Genomic DNA, 24,941 nt, shown 5'->3' on the forward strand with positions numbered 1-24,941 from the left:
GTTTTCCTCAAAATGTTCCCATCTGGAAATTCTTTTGCACTTATAGTCACCTTTTTTCTTCTAAAATTACCTTTGGGGGAAAAAAAAAAAAAAAGACACTTTAACCCTTAAATCTGAAATTTATAGGTCACATAAAGTGATAATCACGCTAAGAAAAATACCCTTAAGTAAAACCTGTTAATACCTTTTAAAAAAATATTAAAATCTGTCATCAAGAGAGCTTAAAAATCAGCGCCAGACACACCCAAGTAAGATAGTAGAGAAAATTACTGTGTAATAAACCTGCAATTAAGGAAAACTACTCAATAGCCTTTAAAAAAACTGACAGAACCTGTTGTCCAAGGAATTGCCTCAGATGCACTTAACATTTAAATAGTTATAAAAAAAAAAAAATAATTCCAAGGTGAATGGACAACTCACGAATCACTGAGGGTTTACTTCTCAATAGTTTTCAAACTTGATTGTCGCTTATTCAAAATTAGGCCAAAAAAAGCTGTTTTGTTAGTCTATTATTTATTGTATTGCAATTAAAAAGGCACCATTTCTGCTTGACCTAAATCCGAACATGAGGAGTGAAGATGAGAAAAAACAAACAAAATATCAACAATATAAATGAAATCCATCGTTGATAATGACAAGAATGTCATTAAAACATTGTACAGATGCGATCTGGGGTTGACCTGATTATGTTTTACACTCCAGACTCACAGTGGAGTAGAGAGACGAAGAAAAAAAAAAGGGGGGGGGGGCAGGTGTTTTTTCTAGTTATTTTTTTTTTTAAGTTACAGAGGAATGTTGGCGTGCTTCTTCCAAGGGTTGACCTGCTTCTTGCTGGCCAACACTTCCAGGTCTCGGCAAATCCTCTTGCGTGTGGTTGACGGCTCGATGATGTCGTCCACGAAACCTGACGTACAAGTATGGCAGAGTTGTGTTCCAAAGGGACGTTTAAAAAAAATAATAATCAAAAATAAATACTATTATGTAATTATCAGAAAAAAAACTAAATATTGCAAAGATTAGCAGAAAAAATTGGTTTCTCTAAATTTACTACATAACAACTCATCAAATATGAATAATTTAAAAAAAAATCATTGTCCAAATTATTTAATATAATGTCACCACAAAATAATCAATCATGGTCAAACAGAAATACAATTCTCTAAAATTTTAATTTGGTGGAAATACCATTCAAAAATGTTTAATAAATTAAAGATTATTCTAAATGTTCATTTAAAATATTTGTATTAACTTAAAAAAAATACATAATTATAGTAAAGATTAAACGTAATTTATCACTAAAACAAAATCTAAATAGAATGTTCTCTAAAAAAAAGTATTTTTACGACTGTCCACTAAAAAATATGATCATTTTCAAAATTAATCTGTAGTCCTTAAAAAATATTATTCCATAATCATAGAAAAAAAACTGTAAAGCTCCCCAAAATATGAATTTGATACATCATCCTTGATTTTTTTTTTTTTAGACCATTTGCAAGGATTTTCCCGTTAAATGTACATGATAATACACACCTTGTTCTAACAATAGTAATAATAATAACATATATATTTTTTAAACTACTAAAAAGAAAGTGCTCAAGTTAGGTGGTACCTCTGACTGCAGCGGGGAAAGGGTTTGCAAACTTGTCTACATATTCCGCTTCAGCCTCGGCCTGGTTCTCCTTCCCTCTGAAGATGATCTGAACGGCTCCCTAACATACAAGTACAGTGGATAGTCAAACAAAAGTCTACACACCCCTGTTCAAATGTGAGGATTTTGTGCTATAGAAAGGAGACTCAAATTAATTTCAAGTTATTCTACCATTTATGTGACCTCAAACCTCTACAAATCATTTGGAGAGAGAAAAATGAAAATGTGGTTGCACAAGTGTGCACACCCTCTAATAACAGTGCTGTGTTCAGAATTCACCACGAATGGAAGTCAGCACACTGCCACCATTTTAAAGTTTTCTGATTAAACCCAAATAAAGTTCAGATGATCTAGTAGGGCGATGGATGGCTTCGTACCTTGGCACCCATGACGGCCACCTCAGCCGTGGGCCAAGCGTAGTTGACGTCTCCTCTCAGGTGTTTGGAGCTCATCACGTCGTACGCGCCACCGTAAGCCTGTAACGGAGCACATTTTACATTTATGTGCTAGGAAATCAAAAAATTATCAAAAATAAATTCTCGCAAATATTTATATAATTAGCATTGCAAAAAATAAAAAAAATAAAAAGCCCTCCCCCCCAAAAATCTAAATAAGTTCTGAAAATTTTGTTAAAAGATAAAAACATAGCTATTGCTCTCTAATGGAAATCTGGCCTCTCTTCAAGACACGAATTGAATCTAATCCAGATTAGCCAACATAAACATCATATTTGGGGCCCCCACCTTCCTGGTGATGACGGTGATCTTGGGCACGGTGGCCTCCGCGAAAGCAAACAGCAGCTTGGCTCCGTGGCGGATGATGCCGCCGTACTCCTGAGACGTGCCCGGCAGGAAGCCCGGCACGTCCACGAAGGTCACAATGGGAATGTTGAAGGCGTTGCAGAAGCGCACGAAGCGCGCGCCCTTCACCGACGAGTTGATGTCCAGGCAGCCTGAGTGCCAAAAAAACGCAAATATCACCAACGGAAGCTACTCGCACGAGGACGCGTTCGGCGGCGTTGACTCACCGGACGCCACTTTGGGCTGGTTACCCACCATGCCCACCGTGCGTCCGTTCAGGCGGGTGAATCCCACCACGATGTTTTTGGCGTAGTCGGGCATGATCTCGAAGAATTCTCTCTCATCCGCTATCTAGAAAAGGTGGCAAAAGTACGCTCACTCTAGTCTATACAATCAAAAAATATTGTGACTGTCGTTGTAATATTTTCGCAGTATGATTTGCGCACGAGTAGAGATGTGCACATACATTTTTGGGTGCCGCTTTTTGGACGTGGAGCTTTTCATACACCCCTTTATGGAGGCTTACAAGTTGGCTGCATCTCAAATTTATAAATATACACGCTGCTTAATAATATAGTGAAGGACAATTGTCAGTGGTGTGTTAGTTAGAAGTATGGATATTTTTGTAAAAAATACATAAATTAAGTGTAAGTGCTAATTCAACTCCTTCGCTATATGAAAAAGTACAGATGCTGTACTCACAAGTAAAAAAAGTAGAAATGGAAAAAAAAATTGCTGTGATAACGAGGGGCCGACCGGCTGACTGATTTATTAATCAGCCAATTTTACCTTCTTTTTTTTTTAACTCATTCACTCGCAGCCATTTTTACTGAAGCAACCCCCTTTGCTCTTCGACTGTTTTACTGGATTTTGAAAGGCCCACAGAATATTGTGTTCTATTGCTATAAATACATGGAACCCACCAAAAGAAAGATTAGAGTCTCTTCTTTCATCATGATTTTTTTATTTTATTTCTATCTGTTTTGCAGAAATTAGCATTAGAATATAGCTAAGTTTTATCATTATTCACAAATCTGTTAGAAACAGTGAGGGGGAAGAGCTTTTTGTAACTTGGTTGATCTCTTATACTCTGCTGCCCCCTGCTGGCCGTTTTTGTAATAACTACCATTGCTTCAACCTTTCTCTGCAGTTCAGATGCTGCATCAAAGCCTTCTGTATACTCAAGCATAAAAAACGTATAAATACATCTTTGGGACACTTAAAACATGTATTTATAAGTTTTTGGGAGCAAATGAGTTCAAATCTGTGGGGGGGGGTATCCCATTTTTTTATGCATGTAGTTTTCTTCTTTTTTTTCTCTTGTGGTTTTTTGTTTTACATATTAACACATTACAACATAAGACAAAAACGACATTCACACTTTGCCCCCAACAAATCGCACAATTTTGAAGGATCATGTATTGTAAAACTGTCAAATATTCTGCCTGTAGTTTATATCTTTAAGGTAAGAATTAAGAGGAAAAAAAAACATATTCAACTATTTAAAATTAATTGGCTGATTAATCAGTTATCAGACTTTTATCCTGCTAAGTATCGGAACTGGTCTAAATTAAATCTATATCAGTCGGGCCCAAAATGTAACAAAAAATATAACCAGGCTATTTTGACAATAGGACAAAATTAGATATGTATGGGTGGACAAGTTAAAAAGTCAGCATAAAAATAAGTACTAAGAAAAAAAGTACAGATACCTAAAAAAAACCTACAGAGCACAGAACAAAGTACAAATACTTTGTTTGTATCCCACCGCCGCCATTTAGTCACAGGCAAACCTGTCCTTTTATTTGCTATGATAATGTCCCGTTGTCGTTTTGACCACTTACAGCGTGGATGATGTCCAACATGTCGTAGGCCTTCGTCGACTCAAACGGCACGATGGTGTCTAACATAGGGACCAGACGCTCGCTAAAATAAGAAATAAAATCAGACATTTTCCATTAGGAGTAATTGCGGCAGTGCCCTACCACGTCTGGCAAATGCCATTAATAGTGAAGAGTCCTAAAAAGATTTTGAAAAATGTCAAGGCTCCACGAATGTATGGCCCACAAATTCTACCTAGCAACAACGTGGAGCGCAAAAACCTACCTGGAGTCGTGACACTCCCTGATAGGCGCCGCGTCCTGATTGCTGAGCGGCAGGAAGTTGAAGAAGTGGCGCAGGTTTAGCAGAGCTTCCACGTCGTTCTCGAACGCTAGGTGCGCCACGCCTGGAAGGGGGGAGGGGACGCAACGCTCACGGTTTCCACAGCGGTGGAGAAAAACGCCAAGTTGACTGACCGGACACGCTGGTGTGCGTCTTGGCTCCGCCCAGCTCCTCTTGAGTGACGTCTTCGTTGGTGACGGACTTGACCACATCGGGACCCGTGATGAACAGGTACGACGTGTCCTGTGTGTACATGCTAGCGGTTACCATCGGTTACAATTTACTACAAAGTGTCACAAAAGGAGAAAATGTCACAGTGATTATTTAAATTTAGAAGTAGAAGCGATGATGTAATGTAACTATTATTATTGAATCGCGTATTTGGGCGTCAAGTGCTCATTTTCACAATGACGCATGAATTTAAACAAAACAATCGTGCTGACAAATGAAATGGAATAAACTGCTACAGTGGATGAGTGGCCCAGCCAAAGTGGCACATGATCTCCCTCACCTTGACCATGAAGGTGAAGTCGGTCAGCGCCGGCGAGTAGACGGCGCCGCCCGCACACGGTCCCATGATGAGGGAGATCTGAGGGACCACCCCGGAAGCCATCACGTTCCTCTGGAAGGATCCACACATAAATCACGTCAAAAAATATTTTAAGAAATGTATCATCACGTAAGACTGCAATGTATCCCAATTGTGTATGGTGTTCCACAGGGTTCAATTTTGGGGCCACTGATCCATCCATCCATCCATCCATTTTCTGTACCGCTTGTCCTCACAAGGGTCGCGGGGGTTGCTGGAGCCTATCCCAGCTGGCTTCGGGCAGTAGGCGGGGTACACCCTGAACTGGTTGCCAGCCAATCGCACTGATGTTTTCATTGTATTTGCAACCCCTCCTAACGGGTGCTCGTAGGAGGGAGCACATAACTCTAATCATAAAATAATAATAATAATAACCCCACAAGAATGTTTGCATGAAAATTTGCACCGTACATGATTTAATGGTTACACTTATTTTGTTTTATTCATAATTTATTGAAAAATATGTATTTAATCATAAATGTACACACCAAATTGTGTATTTTCTTTATATATATATATTTTTTATTTTTTTTTTTTTTTTATTTTAAACAAATTATTTTTACAAGTATATTCAATTTTCCACAAATGAGTTTCATAAAATTCACGTTACAAAAATGTTTCATAATACAGTTGCAATCATTTTATATTTATTTTATACATTTATTTGACTACATAAAATTAATTACTATAATAAATTCTATATATATTGCAAAAAATTGTCAAATTATTAAATTATTGTCTTTATTTCTTTTAAACGTTTTTTTTTTTAATCTTTTGTTTGTAAATGTGTTTAAATGTTGTCAATGTACATTCCTTTAGTAATTTTACTAATCTTTTGTTCTTTTTGCATTGCCTTTGGATGTCTTTTGCTGTTTTGTTTGTAAATGCTTTCAGGTGTTGCCTTGTGTATGAAAATGTGTTCTATAAATAAAGCTGCCTTTCCTTAATAAATATGTTATTCATTATGTTTGATTAACGTCTGACTCGTCTTGAGTGGCGTTCACTTAACCAGGAATATGTCTGCGTATCCCGCCAGAGACTCCACTCCCTCTTGGATGCGAGCACCTCCGGAGTCATTGAGGCCGATGACTGGCGCGCCCACCATCATTGCCTGGTCCATTATCTGAACAACAACAACACGCACATGTAACCAACGACAACACTGCTTGAAATCATCCTCACCTTGCAGATCTTCTGCGCCTGAGCGCCGGACAGACTGCCGCCAAACACGGTGAAATCCTGAAAACCCAACAGCAGTTTGTGTTAAGGACTCATAAACCTTTATTTTCAAAATGTTTTTTGTTTTTGTTTTATCTCTTCCACAAATTACAATAATAAGGAAATACACATTTAACAATAAATAACATGTCTTTTTTCATTATTCTATTTATTTCAACATTAAAAAAAAAAAGTTTATACATTTATGTGTACTATATTCTACAAATAGGTAATTTTATTAAAATGGACATTATAAAATGTGTCACAGCCCCACCTGACTGAAGACGTACACCAGGCGGCCGTTGATCCTGCCGCTACCCGTCACCACGCTGTCACCCGGGAACTGCAGGCAGAAGACAGGAAGTGACATCACACGCACCAGGAAGAAAAAGCTGATGATGATGACGACGATCACCTTGTTGTGATCCTGCTCCATGCCGAAGTCGGAGCAGCGGTGCTCTACAAACATGTCCGTCTCGGAGAAGGAGTCGGCGTCCAGCAGGAGATCCACTCGCTCTCGAGCCGTCAGCTTGCCCTGTAAGACCACATTTGAGATTTTTATTTGGCTTTTCTGTGATGTCACCACAGAAGCATTTGAGGGGGGGGGGGGGGTCACCTTGGGAAAACTCATTGAGTAGTGTCACCACCTAGAGTGTCTTGAGCGTTTTTTTTTTCTTTTGTGAGGTCACCACAGAAGTGACCTGAGGCATCAGCAATGCCATGCATCACATTTTCACACTGAATTATGTAGTGAGTTTGCAGAAGTTCCCCAAGAGACAACTACAAACATGACGTCCCTACGTCGTCCCAACTCCACGAAGACGTAAAAGTTATTCAAATTATTTTCGATTGAAATTGACAATTATTTTAAGTCGCTGTAACGAACAAGAAATGTCATTTGATAATTAATGTCCATGTTGATACTTTTTTTTTTTTAACCTCTTGGCGCTACCTGAATGTTATTGTTTTTCCCCCCGCGTTTTTCATTTTAATTTATTTTGTGTGATTCATGTAAATTGGATTGACTTGTTTCTATTCTTCTATGTGCAATTAAAAAAATAAAAATAAAATAAAAACGTAAAAGTTATTCTCACCCGTTTGTGTTGCGCGTCGATCCTCTTCTGACCTCCCCCGACCAGCGCCGCCTGACGTTTCTTCTCAATGCGCTCCCTCACGGACAGGTGGCTGACCGAGTAGCATCGGTTCGTCGGTAGCGTCGGAGCGCCATGTTTGACCGCCGCCAGACTCTTAAACGATAGCCGCAAGCCGTCGAAAAATCCGCGGCTTCCCCGAGCAACACAGTAGGCCGCCATCATGGTTGCCCGTGCATCTCCGGTGACAGAAGGCGAGCCGAAAACAAGGTCGTATTAGCCAATGGCGAGGGAGGGTGTTGTCTGTCAACCAATTGGATTTGAGGAGAGAGGCGGAAAAGGCGGGACTTATGTTTACTTTAAATTTCTTTCTTTAATGAGCCATATACACATATGAGCATATTGTAAGAAGTTCTATGTCATTATCATCTCTGTAATAATATTTTTAACATTATTTTCTTGGGGCATAAAGACTAATTATTTTACACGTTTTACGACGTTCGTCTACATGTTGCGTACGTGCGTGGCGGCCATGTTGGAAGGGACAAGTTTCCACCAAAGGCAATGCATTGACATTGAAATTAAGTAATAACTTGCAAATTTTTCTACCGATTTTCATTAAGTTTATCATTTCATCACTGGCAAAACTATTACAATCAACACAGAACAATTGAGGAAGAAATTATGTGGATAAAATGGTTAAAAAAAGAAAAGAAAAGAGGCAACTTGTTGGAACGATGCTACTGGTTTCTGGCTATTGTCGAGGTCCCCTTGAGCAAGGCTCTCTCCCAATCTCTTAGCTCAAACAGTGTAGTACCGTTTGCGTGCCACTCTGACATCTCTTCTTGCATACCTGCATGTGTGTGATGTGGTACGCTGAGTGGTGTGCAACAAACACAAATATACAGCAGTCGTGGGTGAATAATTACATTTAATGACACATGATTAGAATAAGAATGTCTTTATTGTTATTTTAACAGACAGCATAATTGAATGTGCATTTTCCTCAGGTGACACGGCACACAATAATAATAAAATCAATAAACTCGCATATTAATAAATAATAATAATAAATGATAGTGCAATTATGAGATGTCGCATTGTCGCATAAATCCAATCACTGAAACTACATTAAATTAATTACATTGGATTACATGTCTGCTCTTGTTTGCCACAGTCAATATTAAATTAAATATGATAATAGTATCGGTTGTAAAAGCAGTGCACAAGAACACCCGAAAGGGGCGCTGTGACGAGACCGGAGCGCTCCTTTCTACTTCCGCCTCCCCAAAACGGTAACCACGGTAACTGACCAAGTCTCGCGTGAGTTCCGTTCGCGTCGGGTGAGAAAAGCGATATCTATGGAGAGAGGGGCTTGATGCGAGGAAGTGCAAATCAAATGATTGATGATATTTTCAAAAGCCACAGCGAGCTTCATGTGTCCTTTCGCCGGCCGGCCGTTACGCTAGATCGCACAGAAGAAGCCACCACCGCGGCATCAACTAGCATCCAGACCCACCCTGTCTACAAGGCAGCCCGGGGGGAATTTGAACATTTCCGATAGCTCTTATTTTTTGGGGGGAGCTAGCGATGCTAACTTTAGCTTTGTTTACATGGAGTGCGCGCCTCGTACCTGGTAGCTAACTGCTAAGCGAGTCTCTTTAACCACCCAAGTATAACACCAACGTTCATTTTTGACCACGTCCAAGCGACTTTTTAGAGGAAATATTCCATATATGGCCCAATCGAGCGACTTATCGCGCGAGGCGACGAGCCGCCGACAACATCGCGAGCTAGCTAAGAAGCTAAGCTAACAGGCTAGCCTTCGTTAAATAATGCTAACCCTTTGAAAATGGCTCTACAACTACAAAGTTCGTCTAGCCGGTTGGAGTAATAATGTGAGGAATTATGACGACGTGCGAACGAGCGTTTCCATCAAAGAGCGTTGATATTTCTATATTTTAGATATAAATGGCTCGCTGCTTGCTGGCTACTCTGATATTGGACTGATACAGAAGCGTCACGTCAAATAGCCCCTCTGCTTCGTTTGGATATAACCCCCTCCACGCACACACCCACGGCAGCAATCCCAACCCTGCCCCAGAGAGGTGGCGATGAACCCGGTCAACGCAGCTGCCCTGTACGTGTCCGCCAGCCGGGCCGTGCTGCAGTGCGACCCGCGGAAGCCGCACACCTTCTCGGACATGTACACGCTGCTGCCCTTCTTCCGTCAATCGCTGGCTTGTCTCGTCTGTGGTAAGTGTCACTGTGATGATCATCGTAATATTGCTGTCTTATTCATACCGCGGGTGGGCGTGTAAGTGTGTGTGTGTGTGTGTGGCGGCGCTTGACAATTTGTCGTCGCCTTGGCAACCGACCGAGGCCGAGCCCCTGTCATGGCAAAACACCTCTGTTGGCAAAACACGACGCCGCCTTTATTGCTCTTTTTTGCTTTATTTAGCTAGAGTAGCACGGCTTGCTTAAAAAGGGACAACGTTTGTAATGCTGCTGTGCAAATAATTGTGTTTTCTGGAGTAGATCGTAAAACGCCACGTTGAATATCGGCCGCTGTCGCAAGTGTCGATACCTTGAAATAAGATTAGTCCTATAGTGTCCATATAAAATGTTCTTATCACATCCTCTTATGGTGTCATCATGAAACGTGAAAAGTTAAAGTGATAAATCCACAGATTAGTTTGCATTGTTGCGTAAAGGACTGCAAGTCAAAATGTTTAATAAGTTAACAACTCTAATTGAAGTAGATAAATTCTTTCAGATTAATTATTAGTTCATTCAGCCAAAACGTTTATGTATATAATAAATCTGATATTGTTTATTGTAATACGTGTATACAGTGGGATGAAAATAGTAATTGGCCAAAATCCAATAGGAAGTTTATGGAAAACTGGCCAAATACTTTTTTTCGTATTCGTATATATATTATATATACATATATAAATGCTAATGTGGTGTCTCGGTTCAACCACTAGGGGCACTATGAAAGACTGTGTCTTGATGAAGCGTATAAATAGGACACAAGGAAGAAAAGAAACACAGGGTAGAGTTGTAGAAGTGTGAACGATAAAACTAAATTACCTAGATTTTGTAAAAAAAAAAAAGAAAAAAAGAAAAGAGAAGTGAATATTAATCCTTTTATGATAATTTGAGGTTTGCTGAACTTTTAACTGACTAACTAGTTAAAAGCCAGCCAACTCGACACTTTAATTCGCTGACAGCCACGTCACTCAGCAAGCCAGGTCCTGCTTTTTAAAGCCTCACTCAAAGTCACGGATACTACAGTTGAATAGGAGGATAGTGACCCCCAAGTGGAAAAAAATAATACCTGCACCTCGCATCCACATTATTGTGTTTAATAACGAAAAATCGTTACTTGGTAGAATACTCGATACAAAAAAAATCATCCTACTCTGAATGAGCTATTTGTTGTTTTGCAGGCGAACTGGTGCGCGACCCGGTGTCGGCGCCGCACCCCGGCTGTCCACACCATGTGTGTCTGGGCTGCCGGGGCCAGAAGATGGTATCGGCGCGGGCTGCATGCGGCCGCTGTCGAGACGTGGCGGGCTTCCAGGAGGACAAGCAGCTGTCCCTGCTGGTGCGTCTCTACCGCAAGCTGTGCGTCTATGTGGCGCACTCGGCGCTGCTGCCGTGCGTCAGCGCCAACGCCGAGCTGATGGCGCTGCTGGAGGAGGCGCTGCTCGCACCGGCAGATGACGCGGAGTCGCCGGACAGCCAGGATTCCTGCGCAAGTATGGAAAGTAGGAAGCATGGTTATTATAGTTGACGAAAATGAACAACAAAATTTGTCCAAATGAAATACAAACGATAATGAGAATCCAAAACTATTCTAACCCTGGTAGGAACTGATGATGGCGAGCCTATTGAGGACGGCGTGCTATTGGACGGTGATCCCGGCGACGACGGTGAGTTGGCGAATAGCGAGCCGGCAGACGGCAGCGTGCTGGACTGTGACTTGATGGATGGCGAACCCGCGGCGGACGGCGACTTGGAGCTGGACACCTCCACCGTTGAGTCGTCCACCCCCACCGAGGAACTGCGCGTACCCGCCGACCTGTACCCGGAGCCGGGGGAGTGCAACGGGGCACTCTTGGAGAGCCTGGAGCCCTCCTCGCCCGAGCTGGAAGTATGCGAGCTGATGGAGTCGCCTCTGCCCCCGCCCCCTACGGAGGGCCTCTCCGTGTCCGACACGGCCACCCTGGAGCTGAGTCTCACCACTGGACCTTTCACCGCCGGAGCCTTCGCCCCCGGAGCCTTTGCGCCGACGCCGGGCGGCAGGGAACTAGAGGAGGGCGAGGTTCTTCTCCTCAGCGTGGAGGAGGTCCTCCAGACTCTGGACCCCCTCCAGCCGCCCTCCGACGGCCCGCAGGACCGCCACGCCCACATGTACCTGCAGCTGGACGCCGCCCACAACTACACGCAGCTGCACGGGGACAGGACTCACATGGCGCTGAGCCCCGCGTTCCCCGCTGCGCCTCTGGCCGCCCCCCTCCCCCCCTCGCCCTCCTCCTCGTCGCCGTCGTCGCGCCACAAACGCAAGCGCTCGCGATCGGAGAGCGACCGCGAGCAGGTGAAGCCGCTCCCCATCGCCTCCATCCTGCAGGGGCCCACCTCGCCGCACGGTCAGCACGCCGCCGCCGCCGCGCACTCCTTCGCCACGCCACCGCACGCCTACTCGTCTCTCTACAACGGGGCGCCGCCCAAGCCCCCCCGCCACCACCATCATCATCACCATCACCACCACAGCAAGGGCTCCCGCAAGCACGGCGAGCTGGGGGCCAAGAAGAAGGCGCGCTCGGGCGGCAAGAGCAAAGAGCGCAGCAAAGAGCAGCGGCTGCAGCTGTCCGGCTGCCTGGTGCCCCCCCAGCCGGCGCGGCCCCCCTACAAGAAGCCCGTGGAGAAGAAAGGCTGCAAGTGCGGGCGCGCCACCCAGAACCCCTCGGTGCTCACCTGCAGGGGGCAGCGTTGCCCCTGTTACTCCAACCGCAAGGTGAGAATATGATCATCAAAATGCTTTTGTACTTTAGTTCAGGTTTTGTTTGTTTTTTATATATTTTTACATTTCTTTTGTTCTTTTTCTTTAATTTAATTTTAGCTTTAACTGCTGTTACCCCCCCCCCCAAATTTCTTAAAAGAAGTCTCCAGATATTTTAATTGGTTAGAATGATTTTGTTTCGATTTTTTTTTCTGTGGTTATGTATTTTGTCATTAAAACAAACAACAAATAAGTAATCCCCCCTGATTTTTTCCATAAAAATATATTTAGCCTATAAAAGCTGCCCCAACAATACAAATATTTTTTCAATTGATATTTATGTAACTTTTTTTTTTTTAAATGTCACCTGTAATATTTTTTTTGTTTCTTTTTACTTCCGGTTTGTTTTTATTTAAAAAAAAAAATATATATTCTTGTTTTTTTTCAACCCAATGAAAATTTTACATTTTAGACCATTGAAGGTTTTTTTGTCCATTATGTTTTTTGAATTTTTTAAATCATTATCCCTGCTGTGCTTAGTTCTATTCACAAAAAAATGCTTGTCTCAAAAACATTTCATGTTATTGTTTGATTTGAATGTTTCTTCTTTTAAAATTTAGATTAAAAAATAAATAAAAATAAAATATTAACACATTTTATTTTTCCAAGAATCTAAATGTATTTTTTATTTTATTTCTATTTAAGTTTTTTTTAAATTAAATTGTTTCCTTGTAATATTTTTTTTCTTTTTTATTCATCTCATTAAAAGTAGTCCCCGTCCGATACTGATACTAAATACCGATACCACTCTTACCTTTGATACATAAAATGTTCTAAATGAATGAAAAATAACTGTAAAGAAAGACCTATATTTCTTAATATATTTTCCCTTAAAATTGCCTGAAATTAATGTAATTTTTTTCCTACTGCCTGATAATAAAATGGCCACAAGTTTCGATCGATATCTTGAAATAAGGCCGGGTATCAGTCTGATACCTGGTATCGGTACTTGCCCATCCCTAATTAAACTGCTTTTCCTTTGTCTATCCTTTTTTATTTTACATTATAATTTTTTTTTGTCTGATGTACGTGAATTAGTTTTTTCCATTTTTTTAATTCTCGGTCCATAAAGTGTATTTCCTTCACCAGATGAGGATAATCTGTCCAAGCTGAATGACTGGACAACGAATGAATGTTTGTGCGCAGGCGTGCCTGGACTGCATCTGCCGCGGCTGCCAGAACTCGTACATGGCCAACGGCGAGAAGAAGCTGGAGGCGTTCGCCGTTCCCGAGAAGGCGCTGGAGCAGACGCGGCTGACGCTGGGCATCAACCTCACCAGCATCACGGCGGCCGCCGCCCTGCGCAGCCCGGCGGGCAGCGGCCTCCGCGCCGGCACCCTGCTCAACGTGGCCACGGCGACCGGCGCGCCCGTCGCCACCGCCTTCCTGTCGGCAGGCAGCCCGCCCAGGGACCCCGACTACGAGGACAGCCTGGAGCTGCTCATTGGCTGAACGGCCGCGAGGAGGTGGGCTAGACTTCCCCCCCCCCCCCCCGGTGCTCATTGAATGTTACGGCTGCTCGCCTGAATGGGGCGCACTATGGCAGCTGCTCTTCTTCTGTGACGGAAAATGCGCAGTAGTAGTCGGACTAGCGTGGGTGTGCCAAACCCTCCGTGTCATGTATGTCTGCGTGTGGTCTCAAACGCCTCCCCACCCCCTCATAAACCACCCCCAAAGGCAATATGACCCCCCCCCCCTTAAATCCACCAGGCCACACCGCCATTGCTCCCTTTTTGATCTCGCTGTGCAAGCAACCGTGACATGGAAGCACTTGACTGACATTTAGCGTCGCTAGCACTTAGCGTCATACGAAACAAACTCCCACGATGCGTTCAAAGACAACGGCGGCGCTTCTTTTAAAAGCCAAGCCACAAGTTGTCGTCACCTTTTTATTGACCCCCAATAAGAGTATTTTTCACACCAAATGAGTTGATGGCATGTGTGCGAGAGATTGTGTGTGTGTGTGTGTGTGCGTGTGTGCGTGTGTATGTGTGAGGAAGAGAAAACGGCATCATGCACAGTGCATGAGAGTGCATATTTATGTGAGTGTATGCATGAGAGTGTATGTCGAGAGTGGTTGTGTAAGTGTGTGTATATACACTGTATGTATACGCGAGAGAAAGAGAATGCATGAGATTGTATATGAGAGTGAGTGAGTAAAAGCGTATAATTAATTAATTATATATGTTTGTGAGAGATAATGTGTGTGTAAATGTGCGCGTATGACTGCATTAGGGCTGGGTATCGATTCGAGTTTCCTCAATCGATTTATTTAGATTTTTTTTTCTGATTATATTCAATTCACTTCACTTCAATCCGATATTGATTAATTTTGGAACATCAAGCCTTCTTAAATATCAAAGACATGATTAAAAACATTCAATTCCAAATCAAATTTTGCGGAGGAAGTAACTGGTTGAATGGTTTAGTGTTATAGTCACTTAACGGTTACACAAACAACAAGGATGAGATGAAAATATTTTTCATAATTCTAATTCAATAATTGTAAATATGAATTTTTTAAAAAAATCTGAATTGTCTTAAAGAGCAATAGTGCTTTCACTATTGAATATTTTTAGAATCGATTAATCTATTGATTATTCGATCGATTAATCAGGGTCATTTTAATTTTACATGGATTACTGCTTATAACCAGTGATTGTTGTTTGTTTCCTATTTTGTATTCGTATAGTAATACAAAAAAGAAGGTGGATTGATGTTGTCTTGCTACCGGTTTCGTCATTGTGTTCCGAAATAAAAACAGATGTTTGCAAATGTCTTATTTTGATTAAACACAGAAGATAATCAGTCTTTTTTTTCCCATTTAGGGATACAGAAATCAATGATCAATTACTGCTGATATGCTGAAATCAGAGGACAATTAAAAAATTTTTTTTTAAATGGCTCCAAACGATAACTCAATTATTAGAATAGTTGTCAATTAATTTGATAATCGATTACTTGTCTCGGTTAATCGATTAATTTTGTCAGGTCTTTCATAAGTGTAAGAAAATACTTTTAAATTCATGTGAACAGTAAATGTCACGAAAACTGTAAAATACAAAATATATATTTTTTAAATGTGAGATATAATTCATGGCTTTATGAATCGATATCGGGCTAGAAAAGGAAAATCGATTTGGTATCGATTTATGATTATTTTTTAACCCTGCCCTACATGCGTCGGTGAGAATGTGTTCCTGAGAGAGCAAGAGCAAATATAAGTGTGTGTAAAACAGTGTGTGAGTGAGGAGCGAGAGATTGCGTTTAAGACGAGCGTGTGTGGTCGAGACAGAGTGTGTATGGGGTCCAGCAAGCTGGGGGACCAGCAAAACATTTATTAACCCCCCCCCCCCCTTCCCAAAAGAGAGAGACTGAAATTGGGAAGACTCTCACACGATCCGGAGCATCACTCCAGCGGTAGCAGGCGCGTGACCACGTAACAACGATCAGCATATATAATGTAATCTTCCCATGTGTGTGCGTTGATGTGTGTCTTTTTGGGCATTACTTGAAGCCGGATTAGTTTTTAGGTTGTTTGTATCGCAAAAAATGAAAACAGTCACTGCCATAACAACATGGACACCATCAGTTAAGACAGACACACGTCAATTAAAGGATAGTTTTTTACTTTTTCACTGGTGTGTGCGTGTGTGTGCGTCTCTGTGTGTAGCGCCTCAAGCTGCCCACGCTTTTCAAGGCGGGTTTTACGCATGGAATGAAAAACCTGATTTAAAAAAAAATTGTAAATTTAATGTTACAAGCCACTGATATATGACGTTATTGTACAAAAAACAATCCAATTTATTTATCATCACAAAACAAAACGTCTCAACAAAGTTCAATGTTAACGTAGCTTCATGTTAGCTTCCAGTGTTAGCATCAATTCTATCTTCCGTCTTAGCTTCGTTCGTTAGCTTTCAAAGCTAATGTTGGGAGTTAAGAAAAACTTGGCTTGAAGCGTTAAATTCAGAAGTGACTTTAGCTTCCAATGTTGGCTTAAAACGCTAGATTCAGAGGTTACCAGTTTTGAAGTTCTCATTAAGATTCCAAAGTTAGCGCTTTCGTTAATATTCCAACGTTGCCGCTAATGTTTTAGATTGAGAATTTCCCTGTAACATTAGTTTTCAGATTTCACCTCTACGTTAGCTTTAATGTTAACGCTAACGTACATTTATTTTTCTAACGGAGTTAGTTTTTAGCGTTAATTTCTCAAGTTATCTTCCGACATTGCTAAGGTTTGTGTTAACATTTGCTTCTGACGTTGGCCTCAAATTTTATTTTCTCAATATTAGCATCGTATGTTAGCTGCTAACGATACCCCTAAACGTTAGCTTGAACGTTAGCTCTAATGTTGGCTTCCAATTTTGATTTCTAAAGTTAGCTTTTATTACCTCTTAAATTAGCTGCAGCATTAGCTCTCTATGTTAGCTTCCGATGTTACCCATAATATTAGCTGCAATTTGTTACATCCCAAAGTTAGCTTCCAGTGTTAGCCTGGATGTTAACTTTTACCCTTAACATTAGCTTCTAAAGTTTTCATTGCTGGAAAATTTTGGCAAAATACCTGCGCAATAAAAGCACAATAATACAAATAAATAAAAAATATACATTTGCAATTAATAAATGTGGCACATTGACTGAGGCTGACCCATTAAATTTTTGCTTGGGGGGGGGGGGGGGAGCCCAGTCGATAGCTTGTATCCTGAAAAATTCTTACGTTGCGACACTTTTAAGTAAAGCTTCCTGCCCTGCTTACGGCTATGCAATTGTCCGGAGCGCAGCAGTTCCACTTTCCAGCTGCAGGGGGAGCCCTCACAGCGTACAGCATTCTCACACGAGCACATTTTAGCACAGTGTTTGTAGATTGTAAACATGAATGGCTCATTATTTGGCAAGCGCACCGCATGATCGACACGGCGCAACTTGAGCAGTCAATCCCGGCCGGAGGCCGCGGGTCCCGAGGGTCCTGAGTGCGAGTCTAGCCCACCAGGAAGGTCCCAAAGTAGCTGGCCCTGCCATCCGTCTCCACGGCACTGGCGTTGCCGACGGCGACGAAGAGGCGGTCGTCGGGCTGCAGGAAGGCCGTGCCCGCCTGGTTGAGGGAGAACATTCCGGGCTCTCGGCCCCGTGGCCAGCAGGCGCTCCGCGAAGACTTCATGAGCAGGATGGGGACCGTGTACGAACTCATCTGCGGAAACATCGGGACATTTTCAACAGGTATTTGACAAGATCACTTTTTTTTCTTTCTTTTTTTTTAAAGCTAAGGAGTTATTGAAGCAGTTTTAATTGCAGTGGGTAAATAATTGCAAGAAATTACATTTTAAATCCAATTTACAAAACTAAACAAAAATCAGAAACAATCGGCATAAATTTCCACTTTTTGTAATTTTTTGTGTTTGGGGTTGTTGTTTTTTGGCAAAAAAAATCTAAAACTGATTTTTTTTTTTTTTTAACTCATTCACTGCCATTGACAACTATAGATGTCAAAAATTCATTTGAACTATTTCTATTAGTTTATTTTTTTCCATGTTTGTTAACAAGAGTATGAAAACCTAGAATTTTTTTTTGGTACATTTAGAACAGATCTAAAATTTGTGATTAATTGTGAGTTAACTAGTGAAGTCATGCAAATAATTATTACAAATTTTAATCACCTGATGAATTTTTTAAATCTTTTTTTTCTTCTTTTCCCTTCTTTTTTTAGGAAAGATTATTAAAAATTTAAGTAAGTATGATTTTTAATCATAAGTTAACTCACGATTAATCTAAAATTTTATATCTGAATGTAATTCAATATAAAAAAATCACTAGGTTTTCATACTCTTAACAAAAGTCGGAAAAAAATTTAACTAATAGAAATAGTTCAAATTAATTTGAATTTGAATGAATCTATAGCCGTCAATGGCAGTGAATGAGTTAAAGATAAACTAGCTGAATGATCATGCAAAAATCAAATAATTGTTTAAGTTTAATATATTTTTTCCACATTAAAAAAAATATGCAACAATATTGTTATGCCGTTTTAAAATTTTCATTTTTTTATGTGTGAATAAAGAGGATGACATTTCTGACCTTTTTATAAATATACTGGACGAGTTGAGCGCCTTCCTGCTCCCGGTCGTGCTCGGGATTCTGCTCGTGGTCCTCGTCCTGGTCCTGGTCCTGGTCCTTGGTCCAGGCGGAGGAGAGTCTGAAGTAGGTCTGGGCGTAGATGTAGTAGAGGCCGGCCCGGGGCACCGACAGCTCTCCTCCTCGCAGCTCCACGTTGTGCAAGAAGGACTGACCTCGCCGTCCTTCCCACGCCGTCACGCGCTCGCCCAGGTAACCTCTCGGGCTCCTCGCGCCGTCTGCACGCCAACGATGGACAACGTTTGTCGACACAAAACAATTGGGTTGTTGTAGGCATGAATTCCTTGCTTTTGTCATAACAAAAAGTCTTCTTTTTTTTTCACATAAATGTTTTTTTTTTTTAAATAGGGCAAACAAATTGTAGATTTTTTTTATTTGTTGCATTTTAACTCATTCACTGCCATTGGCGGCTATAAACGTCAAAAATTCATTTGAACTATTTCTATTAGTTTAACAACCCCCCCCCCCCACACACACACACACACTTTTGTTAACAAGAGTATGAAAACCTAGAACTTTTTGTTGTTGTACATTTAGAACAGATCTCAAATTTGTGATTAATCGTGAGTTAACTAGTGAAGTCGTGTTTAATTACAATTAAAAAATGTAATAATTTGACGCACCTAATTTTTAACAATCTAGTCAGGCGATTACATTTTTTAATCGTAATTAATCACATTACTTCAATAGTTAATTCAATGCTTAATCACAAATTTTATGTGTTCTAAATGTACAATAAAAAAAAGTCTAGGTTTTCATACTCTTGTTAACAAAAGTAGAAAAAAAAGTTAAACTAATAGAAATAATTCAAAGGATTTTTTTTTACGTTTATAACCGTCAATGGCAGTAAATGAGTTAAATGTATATTACAAATTATCATTTAAAATGTGAGTTGGAATGTGGTGTCAAATCTTTTTTTTTTTTTTTTGGTCAGTCAAAAAAACTAAACATTTTATGACATTGCAAACTAACAATAACATTTCAAACTAAATGTATTGCTTATTTTTAACAGTTAATAATTGATCCAATATAGTATGAAATATTCTCCGGCAAGGAATTTGAAGCGAGTGAGTGTGCAAAATGGCTTCGGGCTGGCGGGAGATTAGATCAGAAAACCTCCCGGCTCATTCTTGAAGAGGTCAAAGGTCACAGGAGGTGTTCTAAGGTGGGGAACTAAACACTCGGGCTGAACAATTCATCAAATTCAAATCGCAATACATACAATGCGGTCGTATTTTGGGAAGTTGCCACTGTGAACATTTTAAAAGACTTGCGAAACGAATTTACTCCAAACTCAAAAGTGAAGAAATAAATTCAATGACATTATTTTCCCCAAACACTTTTACCAACCTTCGTGCATCCGCGAGGAAGAAAAAGAAGAAGTGGCGGTCACGTGGGCCGCCACATCGGGACGAACGTGGCCGTCAGGGAGGAAAGGGAGGACGTCTGTCAGCTTATCTGGCAAGCACACAATCGCGCTCTTTTATTGAGGTTGGAAAAGAAGATGGTTTGTCTTCATGCCAGACGCGCTCTTACTTGTCGCGCCGGAAGGTATCTCCTCCTCTAATCTCGCCGCCATCACCTGGAAGGAAGACCGCAATCACGCAAACAATCGACCAAAACCTCAAAATGAGTTCCAATCGGAAGCAGGTAAAGTTTTTGGCCACGACGGAGTCACCTGTTTGCAGATTTTGCCATTAATCGACAGCTAACCAATGATTAAATTAGCCTATATATATAATATATATGTGATAATCTGTTAATCGTTTCAAAACCTTGTGTACTTTAAAATGGGACAAATTCTCAGATTTCTGTCATAATCCATAAAAGCAGACTCTTAAATCTATTTAAAACATTTGTCAACATTCGCTTTTATTTATTTTTTTTGCATTTTGGCCGATATTCTGACGGACCAAAACAGATTTGTGGGTCTGCGATTCGATTCAGAATGATTTTTGATTCCAAATGATTTGACAATGATTTCCAGTCTGTCAAGCTAATGCTAGTTAGCGCGCTACTTGCGGCACTTTCATCACTCAGAAGAACGTCTAATCATACAAAACGCTTCAGGGATGTTTACAGAGAAGCATCTTAACATTACTCCCCGGCATGTTCTTCCTACGCTGCAAAAAAAATAAAATAAAAACTTTACTGGCATAACTTGATCATGACTTTTTCCTTCTTTTCTCGAATGCGACGACAACTTAACAGTGTATCAGAACGCACGGAACCACACTGCCCCTAAGTGGCCAAATTGTGTACAACATGAACAGCGCTCCCAATAAAGGCACACACAAACAAGGGTAAGACAGTATAAAATAAAATTGATTATGGGATATTTAAAATTCATTTTGTTTGAATTAGCCATTTTGGAAAAAATCCAGGGCTTGGAAGTAAGAAAAAAAAAAGCCTTCATCACCAGTTCCAATCAAGACAAAATTGTGTGTACATGTCTATCATTATAGGATGCACAAAAAAGTCTCAAGGACCCATAGCCGAAATTCAAAAATAAATTGGCCATTTTAATGTGAAGCAGCCATTTTGGAGCAAATTCCAGGGTTCGAAAATTGGATAAAATTACCTTCCTGGCACCGGTTTCACTAATCGACACGAAATTGGGTGTACTTGTCTGTCATAATAGGACGCACACAAAAGTCTCAAGGACTTGAACAGGAAGTCGGCCATTTTGGTTAGTCCCCCACCCTCAATTGAGCAAACCTTCTCAATGTGGTAGCGAAGTTGTTGCAGGACTTGCCAGCAGGGGTCACTCTTCTTCTCTTTGGATAGGACATCGAGATTGGCGTCGGTCAAACACGACAAACTCCCACCGGAGAAACTCTCCTGCATCTGTAGACGCGAACAGAAACTTTATATATATATATGTTTGAATTTACATTTGAAAAACCACAAAGTTAGGATCAGTTTAGTTGAAAAAATGTTCCGGGTAAAAGTGAAGATTGTGTGTCGAGACGCCCGAGGCTTTTTCTTTCCCAACATTCCAGATTCCAGACAGCGGGTAAAACCTTCTGACATGAGCACATAATGCAACCACTATTTGACTGTTACACACACAAACAACCACAACACAAAGAAACGCTTGTGATATTTATAATAGACTTGGTTTTAACAGACACCTTAACAATCACTACATAGATTTCTTAGGCATACAGTCTTATAAAAAAAAAAAAGTACTTTCTTTTTTTACCACATTAAATTCCAAGCAAAACACCTCAAATTATGAGGTACATGTATGTTTTATTTTATTTTTGCAAATGTATTCAGGCAAAAATACTAAATGATTCCGTAAGTCGTAAAAGATAAATTCACTAAATTCGTGCATTTATTAAAAAAAAGAAAAATAATTAATATATGTAGTGCCTGCACAATTAATTGGCAGATATGAACTCAAACTCAACTAAAAATCAGATTAATGTTTTGGCAATATTTATAAAAATAATGACATTCTTAATTGTTGTAAGCATTAAACGACCCCCCCCCCCCAAAAAAAAATATTAGTCTTATCGCAATTGGCCAAAGAAAGAAAGAAAAAAAGTCCATATCAGTTGAATTCTAATATGCCATATATTTTCTGATGTGATAGTTGAGAACAAAATATAAAAAATATAAATTGATTTAATATACAATGTTGCCATGAGTTTAATTTGTTATAACATTGATATTGCACTTTCCAAAAAACAAAAACATTGTAATGTACATAATTAAATAGAATGCAAAAAAGTAAACAGTTTTAACATTTTGGCTCTTTGTGGTGTGGCCACCAGGGGGCGGTATAATCCAGTCATGCAGACACAAATGAAGAAGACTTTCACAACTACTCTAAGTGACTCAAAGTACAATTAGTCATTTTTGGCAAAAGATAAAGAATATATGCCTGATTACATGTCGACACGTCCAAGAGAAAACCTAGCAAACATAAGACAATAGACGCATAAGAACCTAATAAAGTTTTGTTTTGACTTGAAAGTTTGTAGAGGTGTGCGACGCCACAAAAACACTCAGCCCTACTTCCTCCCATTGTCGGCTGGAACGCCACAAGCGGTCCCAGCTGTTCCGCTTTGTGCGAAGCGCTCGCATTCCTGCTGGATGAAACTTCTGACAGCGCGTCGAACTTGTTCCGAGCCCTTTGAATGGTCGGTCCTGCGAAGTTGACTGCGGGAGTCCCGCGGGGAGGGGGAGGCGATCCTTACCGTGTGCAGGACCTTGTTGAAGAAGACCACGCTGACCACCAGGGTGAGGGTCTGCACCACCACGGCGGCCAGCACCACCAGCCAGAAGCACTGCGGGGAGCCCCAGGAAGCGCTCATGTCGACGCCGCCACACCAAGCTGAGCAGGCGCCACCACAAATGAGAAGGAGGGAAAAAGAGAGGAGCGTGGAGGAGGAGGAGGAGGAGGAGGAGGAGGAGGAGGAGGAGGAGGAGGAGGAGGAGGAGGAGGAGGAGGAGTGTTTGGGGCTTGACAGCTTTATTATGATTGCGAGCCGGGCCCACTTCAATGCCCTCGGGAAAAGCAAATACCATGCTTACCCTGTGGAAATAACACCATAGTCAGGGATTAGGTAATAAAAACATTATGTTAACCAATCAATCGAATGAAATCCAATATACATTTTACTTTTGTCATGCAGTTAAATATACTGTATTTTTTTTTTAAATACATGTCATTGATTAATAAAAATATATACGTTTTTTTTTCTTTCATAGTAGTCGTTTTTATTGTTAGCCAGGTTATTTCTTTTAAATTAAAAAAAAATAATGTTAACAGACGTTTTTAAATGAATTGGATTACTACCATTATTAATAGTATAGATGCCACGGACTTCCGGGTTTCAACATCAGCTCCCCCACCCCTGCGCCCCCCAACCGCGTCTCGGCTCTGAAGGCCAAATGTGACCGAGGCCTACCCCCCTGTGGCGTGCGCCTAGACGTCCGCACGTCGCGTAGAAAAATGACGTCAATACACGCCGCACCGACCCCGACTATTACGTACCTTTGGCGCATGCGCGAGAAGTAATTCCCCTCTGTACCATCGGCGGCGGTAGTCATTATTCCTAAAGGTAACCGGAAACCTCTTTACGCGGGCGGGATATAAAAACGTAAACAACTCATACCGGTGTTGACAGCGGCGCCGGGGTAAAGGCGGCGGCCAGCTGGTGAAGCGAAAACGGACGTTGGAACAAGCTTCGTCCCCTTCTCGTTCCCGAACGCATGGATGTACTCCATTGTTGACTGTTAAATGCGCGGTTATTGACAAACAAAACGTTTATTTTGAGGGAGTTTTTCCTTTCCAACAACTTGGATTTCTTGTGCCTGACGGAGACCTGGACTGTCGCTGGTGAGTCCACCGCTATGATTTACAGAATTTCATTGGCTTTTCAATACATCAATCATCAGGAAGCCTCGCTGTGAACTGCTCAATCCTCGTAAAAAATACGTAAGAAGGCGGAATCTTTTACGCACATGCAGTTCATTGGCTTTTGTGGGCCTCGGGACAGGGAAAACCTTTGTTTATTGGATCTAGTGAGGTGTCAATCAATCCGTTAGCATTTAACGTTTGTTTTGCTAGTCAGAATGGCTAATCCATAACTGAAGCTACGAATGTGGACATTTTTCCGCTCTGATTAAATATTTTAGAAGTTTTACTGCACCCTAATTTAACTTTTTCATTATTAATTGTTCCAGCATTTGCAAACGTAGGCTACTGTTCATTCCTCCCCAAATTTTTTGACTATTTCAATAATCATGCAAATAAATCAATCCTAAAACATTTGAAGAGTAATAATACAATTTGATTCATTGCTACATTTTTTGTTTTGTTAGGATTGACATTTTTTATATGAAGGCTTGTCCTACACATTAAAAAAAAAAAAGTTAGCTCTAGACTCATTAAATTAGAAATCCAATAAATAAATAGTCAATTAAATTAAAATATCATCATAATTTCATTGGGAGTCTGTTCAATTGCCAATAATGAAATTAATTGTCAGAATTTCAAATAACTAATCGAATGTTGAGGTACTTAATTGTTACCCAAAATGCGAGCGTCTGATGTCCCAGCTTGACCAAAGCACCCGAAGGCATCGTTCCTGGAGCTGTCAGTTCAGTGAAGGCAGCACATGGTCATCATCATAAAAAGTGGACTTCCTCTTATTGTTGCAGTAATCTACAACTTCTTGTCAAATGACCCTCTCCATTGTTTGTCATGAACACA

The 24,941-nt window shown here is 40.8% G+C and overlaps 3 protein-coding genes across 4 annotated transcripts; 1 reads left to right on the forward strand and 2 right to left on the reverse strand.

Moving 5' to 3' along the window:
• Positions 1 to 416: 416 nt before the first annotated feature.
• On the reverse strand, positions 417 to 7,764 carry pccb (propionyl-CoA carboxylase subunit beta). Its single transcript, XM_086093950.1, has 14 exons — positions 7,513 to 7,764; positions 6,834 to 6,953; positions 6,693 to 6,761; positions 6,383 to 6,439; positions 6,210 to 6,323; positions 5,123 to 5,233; positions 4,746 to 4,854; positions 4,555 to 4,675; positions 4,293 to 4,374; positions 2,676 to 2,799; positions 2,392 to 2,600; positions 2,026 to 2,124; positions 1,610 to 1,709; positions 417 to 904 (listed from the first exon to the last, which is right to left on the reverse strand). Exons 1-14 carry the CDS (start codon positions 7,732 to 7,734, stop codon positions 783 to 785), a joined length of 1,659 nt encoding a protein of 552 aa, XP_085950076.1. The 5' UTR covers positions 7,735 to 7,764; the 3' UTR covers positions 417 to 782.
• Positions 7,765 to 8,733: 969 nt separating this feature from the next.
• Positions 8,734 to 16,218, forward strand: msl2a (MSL complex subunit 2a). Of its 2 annotated transcripts, none has more exons than XM_086095380.1 (4): positions 8,734 to 9,765; positions 10,965 to 11,285; positions 11,388 to 12,535; positions 13,727 to 16,218. In XM_086095380.1, exons 1-4 carry the CDS (start codon positions 9,624 to 9,626, stop codon positions 14,030 to 14,032), a joined length of 1,917 nt encoding a protein of 638 aa, XP_085951506.1. In that variant the 5' UTR covers positions 8,734 to 9,623; the 3' UTR covers positions 14,033 to 16,218. The 2 variants fall into 2 exon arrangements, with proteins under 2 accessions (XP_085951506.1, XP_085951507.1); XM_086095381.1 differs by having other exon boundaries at positions 10,965 to 11,276.
• LOC147162556 (tumor necrosis factor ligand superfamily member 10-like) lies at positions 16,175 to 23,550 on the reverse strand. Its single transcript, XM_086095383.1, has 6 exons — positions 22,921 to 23,550; positions 21,431 to 21,559; positions 20,249 to 20,294; positions 20,063 to 20,170; positions 18,656 to 18,930; positions 16,175 to 17,771 (listed from the first exon to the last, which is right to left on the reverse strand). The coding sequence occupies exons 1-6, from the start codon at positions 23,035 to 23,037 to the stop codon at positions 17,562 to 17,564; spliced, it is 885 nt and encodes a 294-aa protein (XP_085951509.1). The 5' UTR covers positions 23,038 to 23,550; the 3' UTR covers positions 16,175 to 17,561.
• Between the last annotated feature and the right edge of the window lie 1,391 nt (positions 23,551 to 24,941).

This window comes from Leptonotus elevatus, chromosome 14 (assembly GCF_054856555.1).
Source record: "Leptonotus elevatus isolate MCC_2025b chromosome 14, RoL_Lele_1.0, whole genome shotgun sequence".
NCBI classification, from domain to species: domain Eukaryota; kingdom Metazoa; phylum Chordata; class Actinopteri; order Syngnathiformes; family Syngnathidae; genus Leptonotus; species Leptonotus elevatus.

Coding starts and splice junctions, on each gene's coding strand:
- msl2a (XM_086095380.1), top strand. CDS start 9,624: ATGAACCCGGTCAACGCAGCTGCCCTGTACGTGTCCGCCAGCCGGGCC. Junction 9,766..10,964: donor GCTGGCTTGTCTCGTCTGTG/GTAAGTGTCACT, acceptor GTTGTTTTGCAG/GCGAACTGGTGCGCGACCCG. Junction 12,536..13,726: donor CCTGTTACTCCAACCGCAAG/GTGAGAATATGA, acceptor GTTTGTGCGCAG/GCGTGCCTGGACTGCATCTG.
- LOC147162556 (XM_086095383.1), bottom strand. CDS start 23,037: ATGAGCGCTTCCTGGGGCTCCCCGCAGTGCTTCTGGCTGGTGGTGCTG. Junction 20,295..21,430: donor TTCGCTACCACATTGAGAAG/GTTTGCTCAATT, acceptor TCTTCCTTCCAG/GTGATGGCGGCGAGATTAGA. Junction 17,772..18,655: donor TCCAGTATATTTATAAAAAG/GTCAGAAATGTC, acceptor ATGTTTCCGCAG/ATGAGTTCGTACACGGTCCC.
- pccb (XM_086093950.1), bottom strand. CDS start 7,734: ATGATGGCGGCCTACTGTGTTGCTCGGGGAAGCCGCGGATTTTTCGAC. Junction 6,324..6,382: donor AGGCGCAGAAGATCTGCAAG/GTGAGGATGATT, acceptor GTTGTTGTTCAG/ATAATGGACCAGGCAATGAT. Junction 5,234..6,209: donor GATACGCAGACATATTCCTG/GTTAAGTGAACG, acceptor GGATCCTTCCAG/AGGAACGTGATGGCTTCCGG.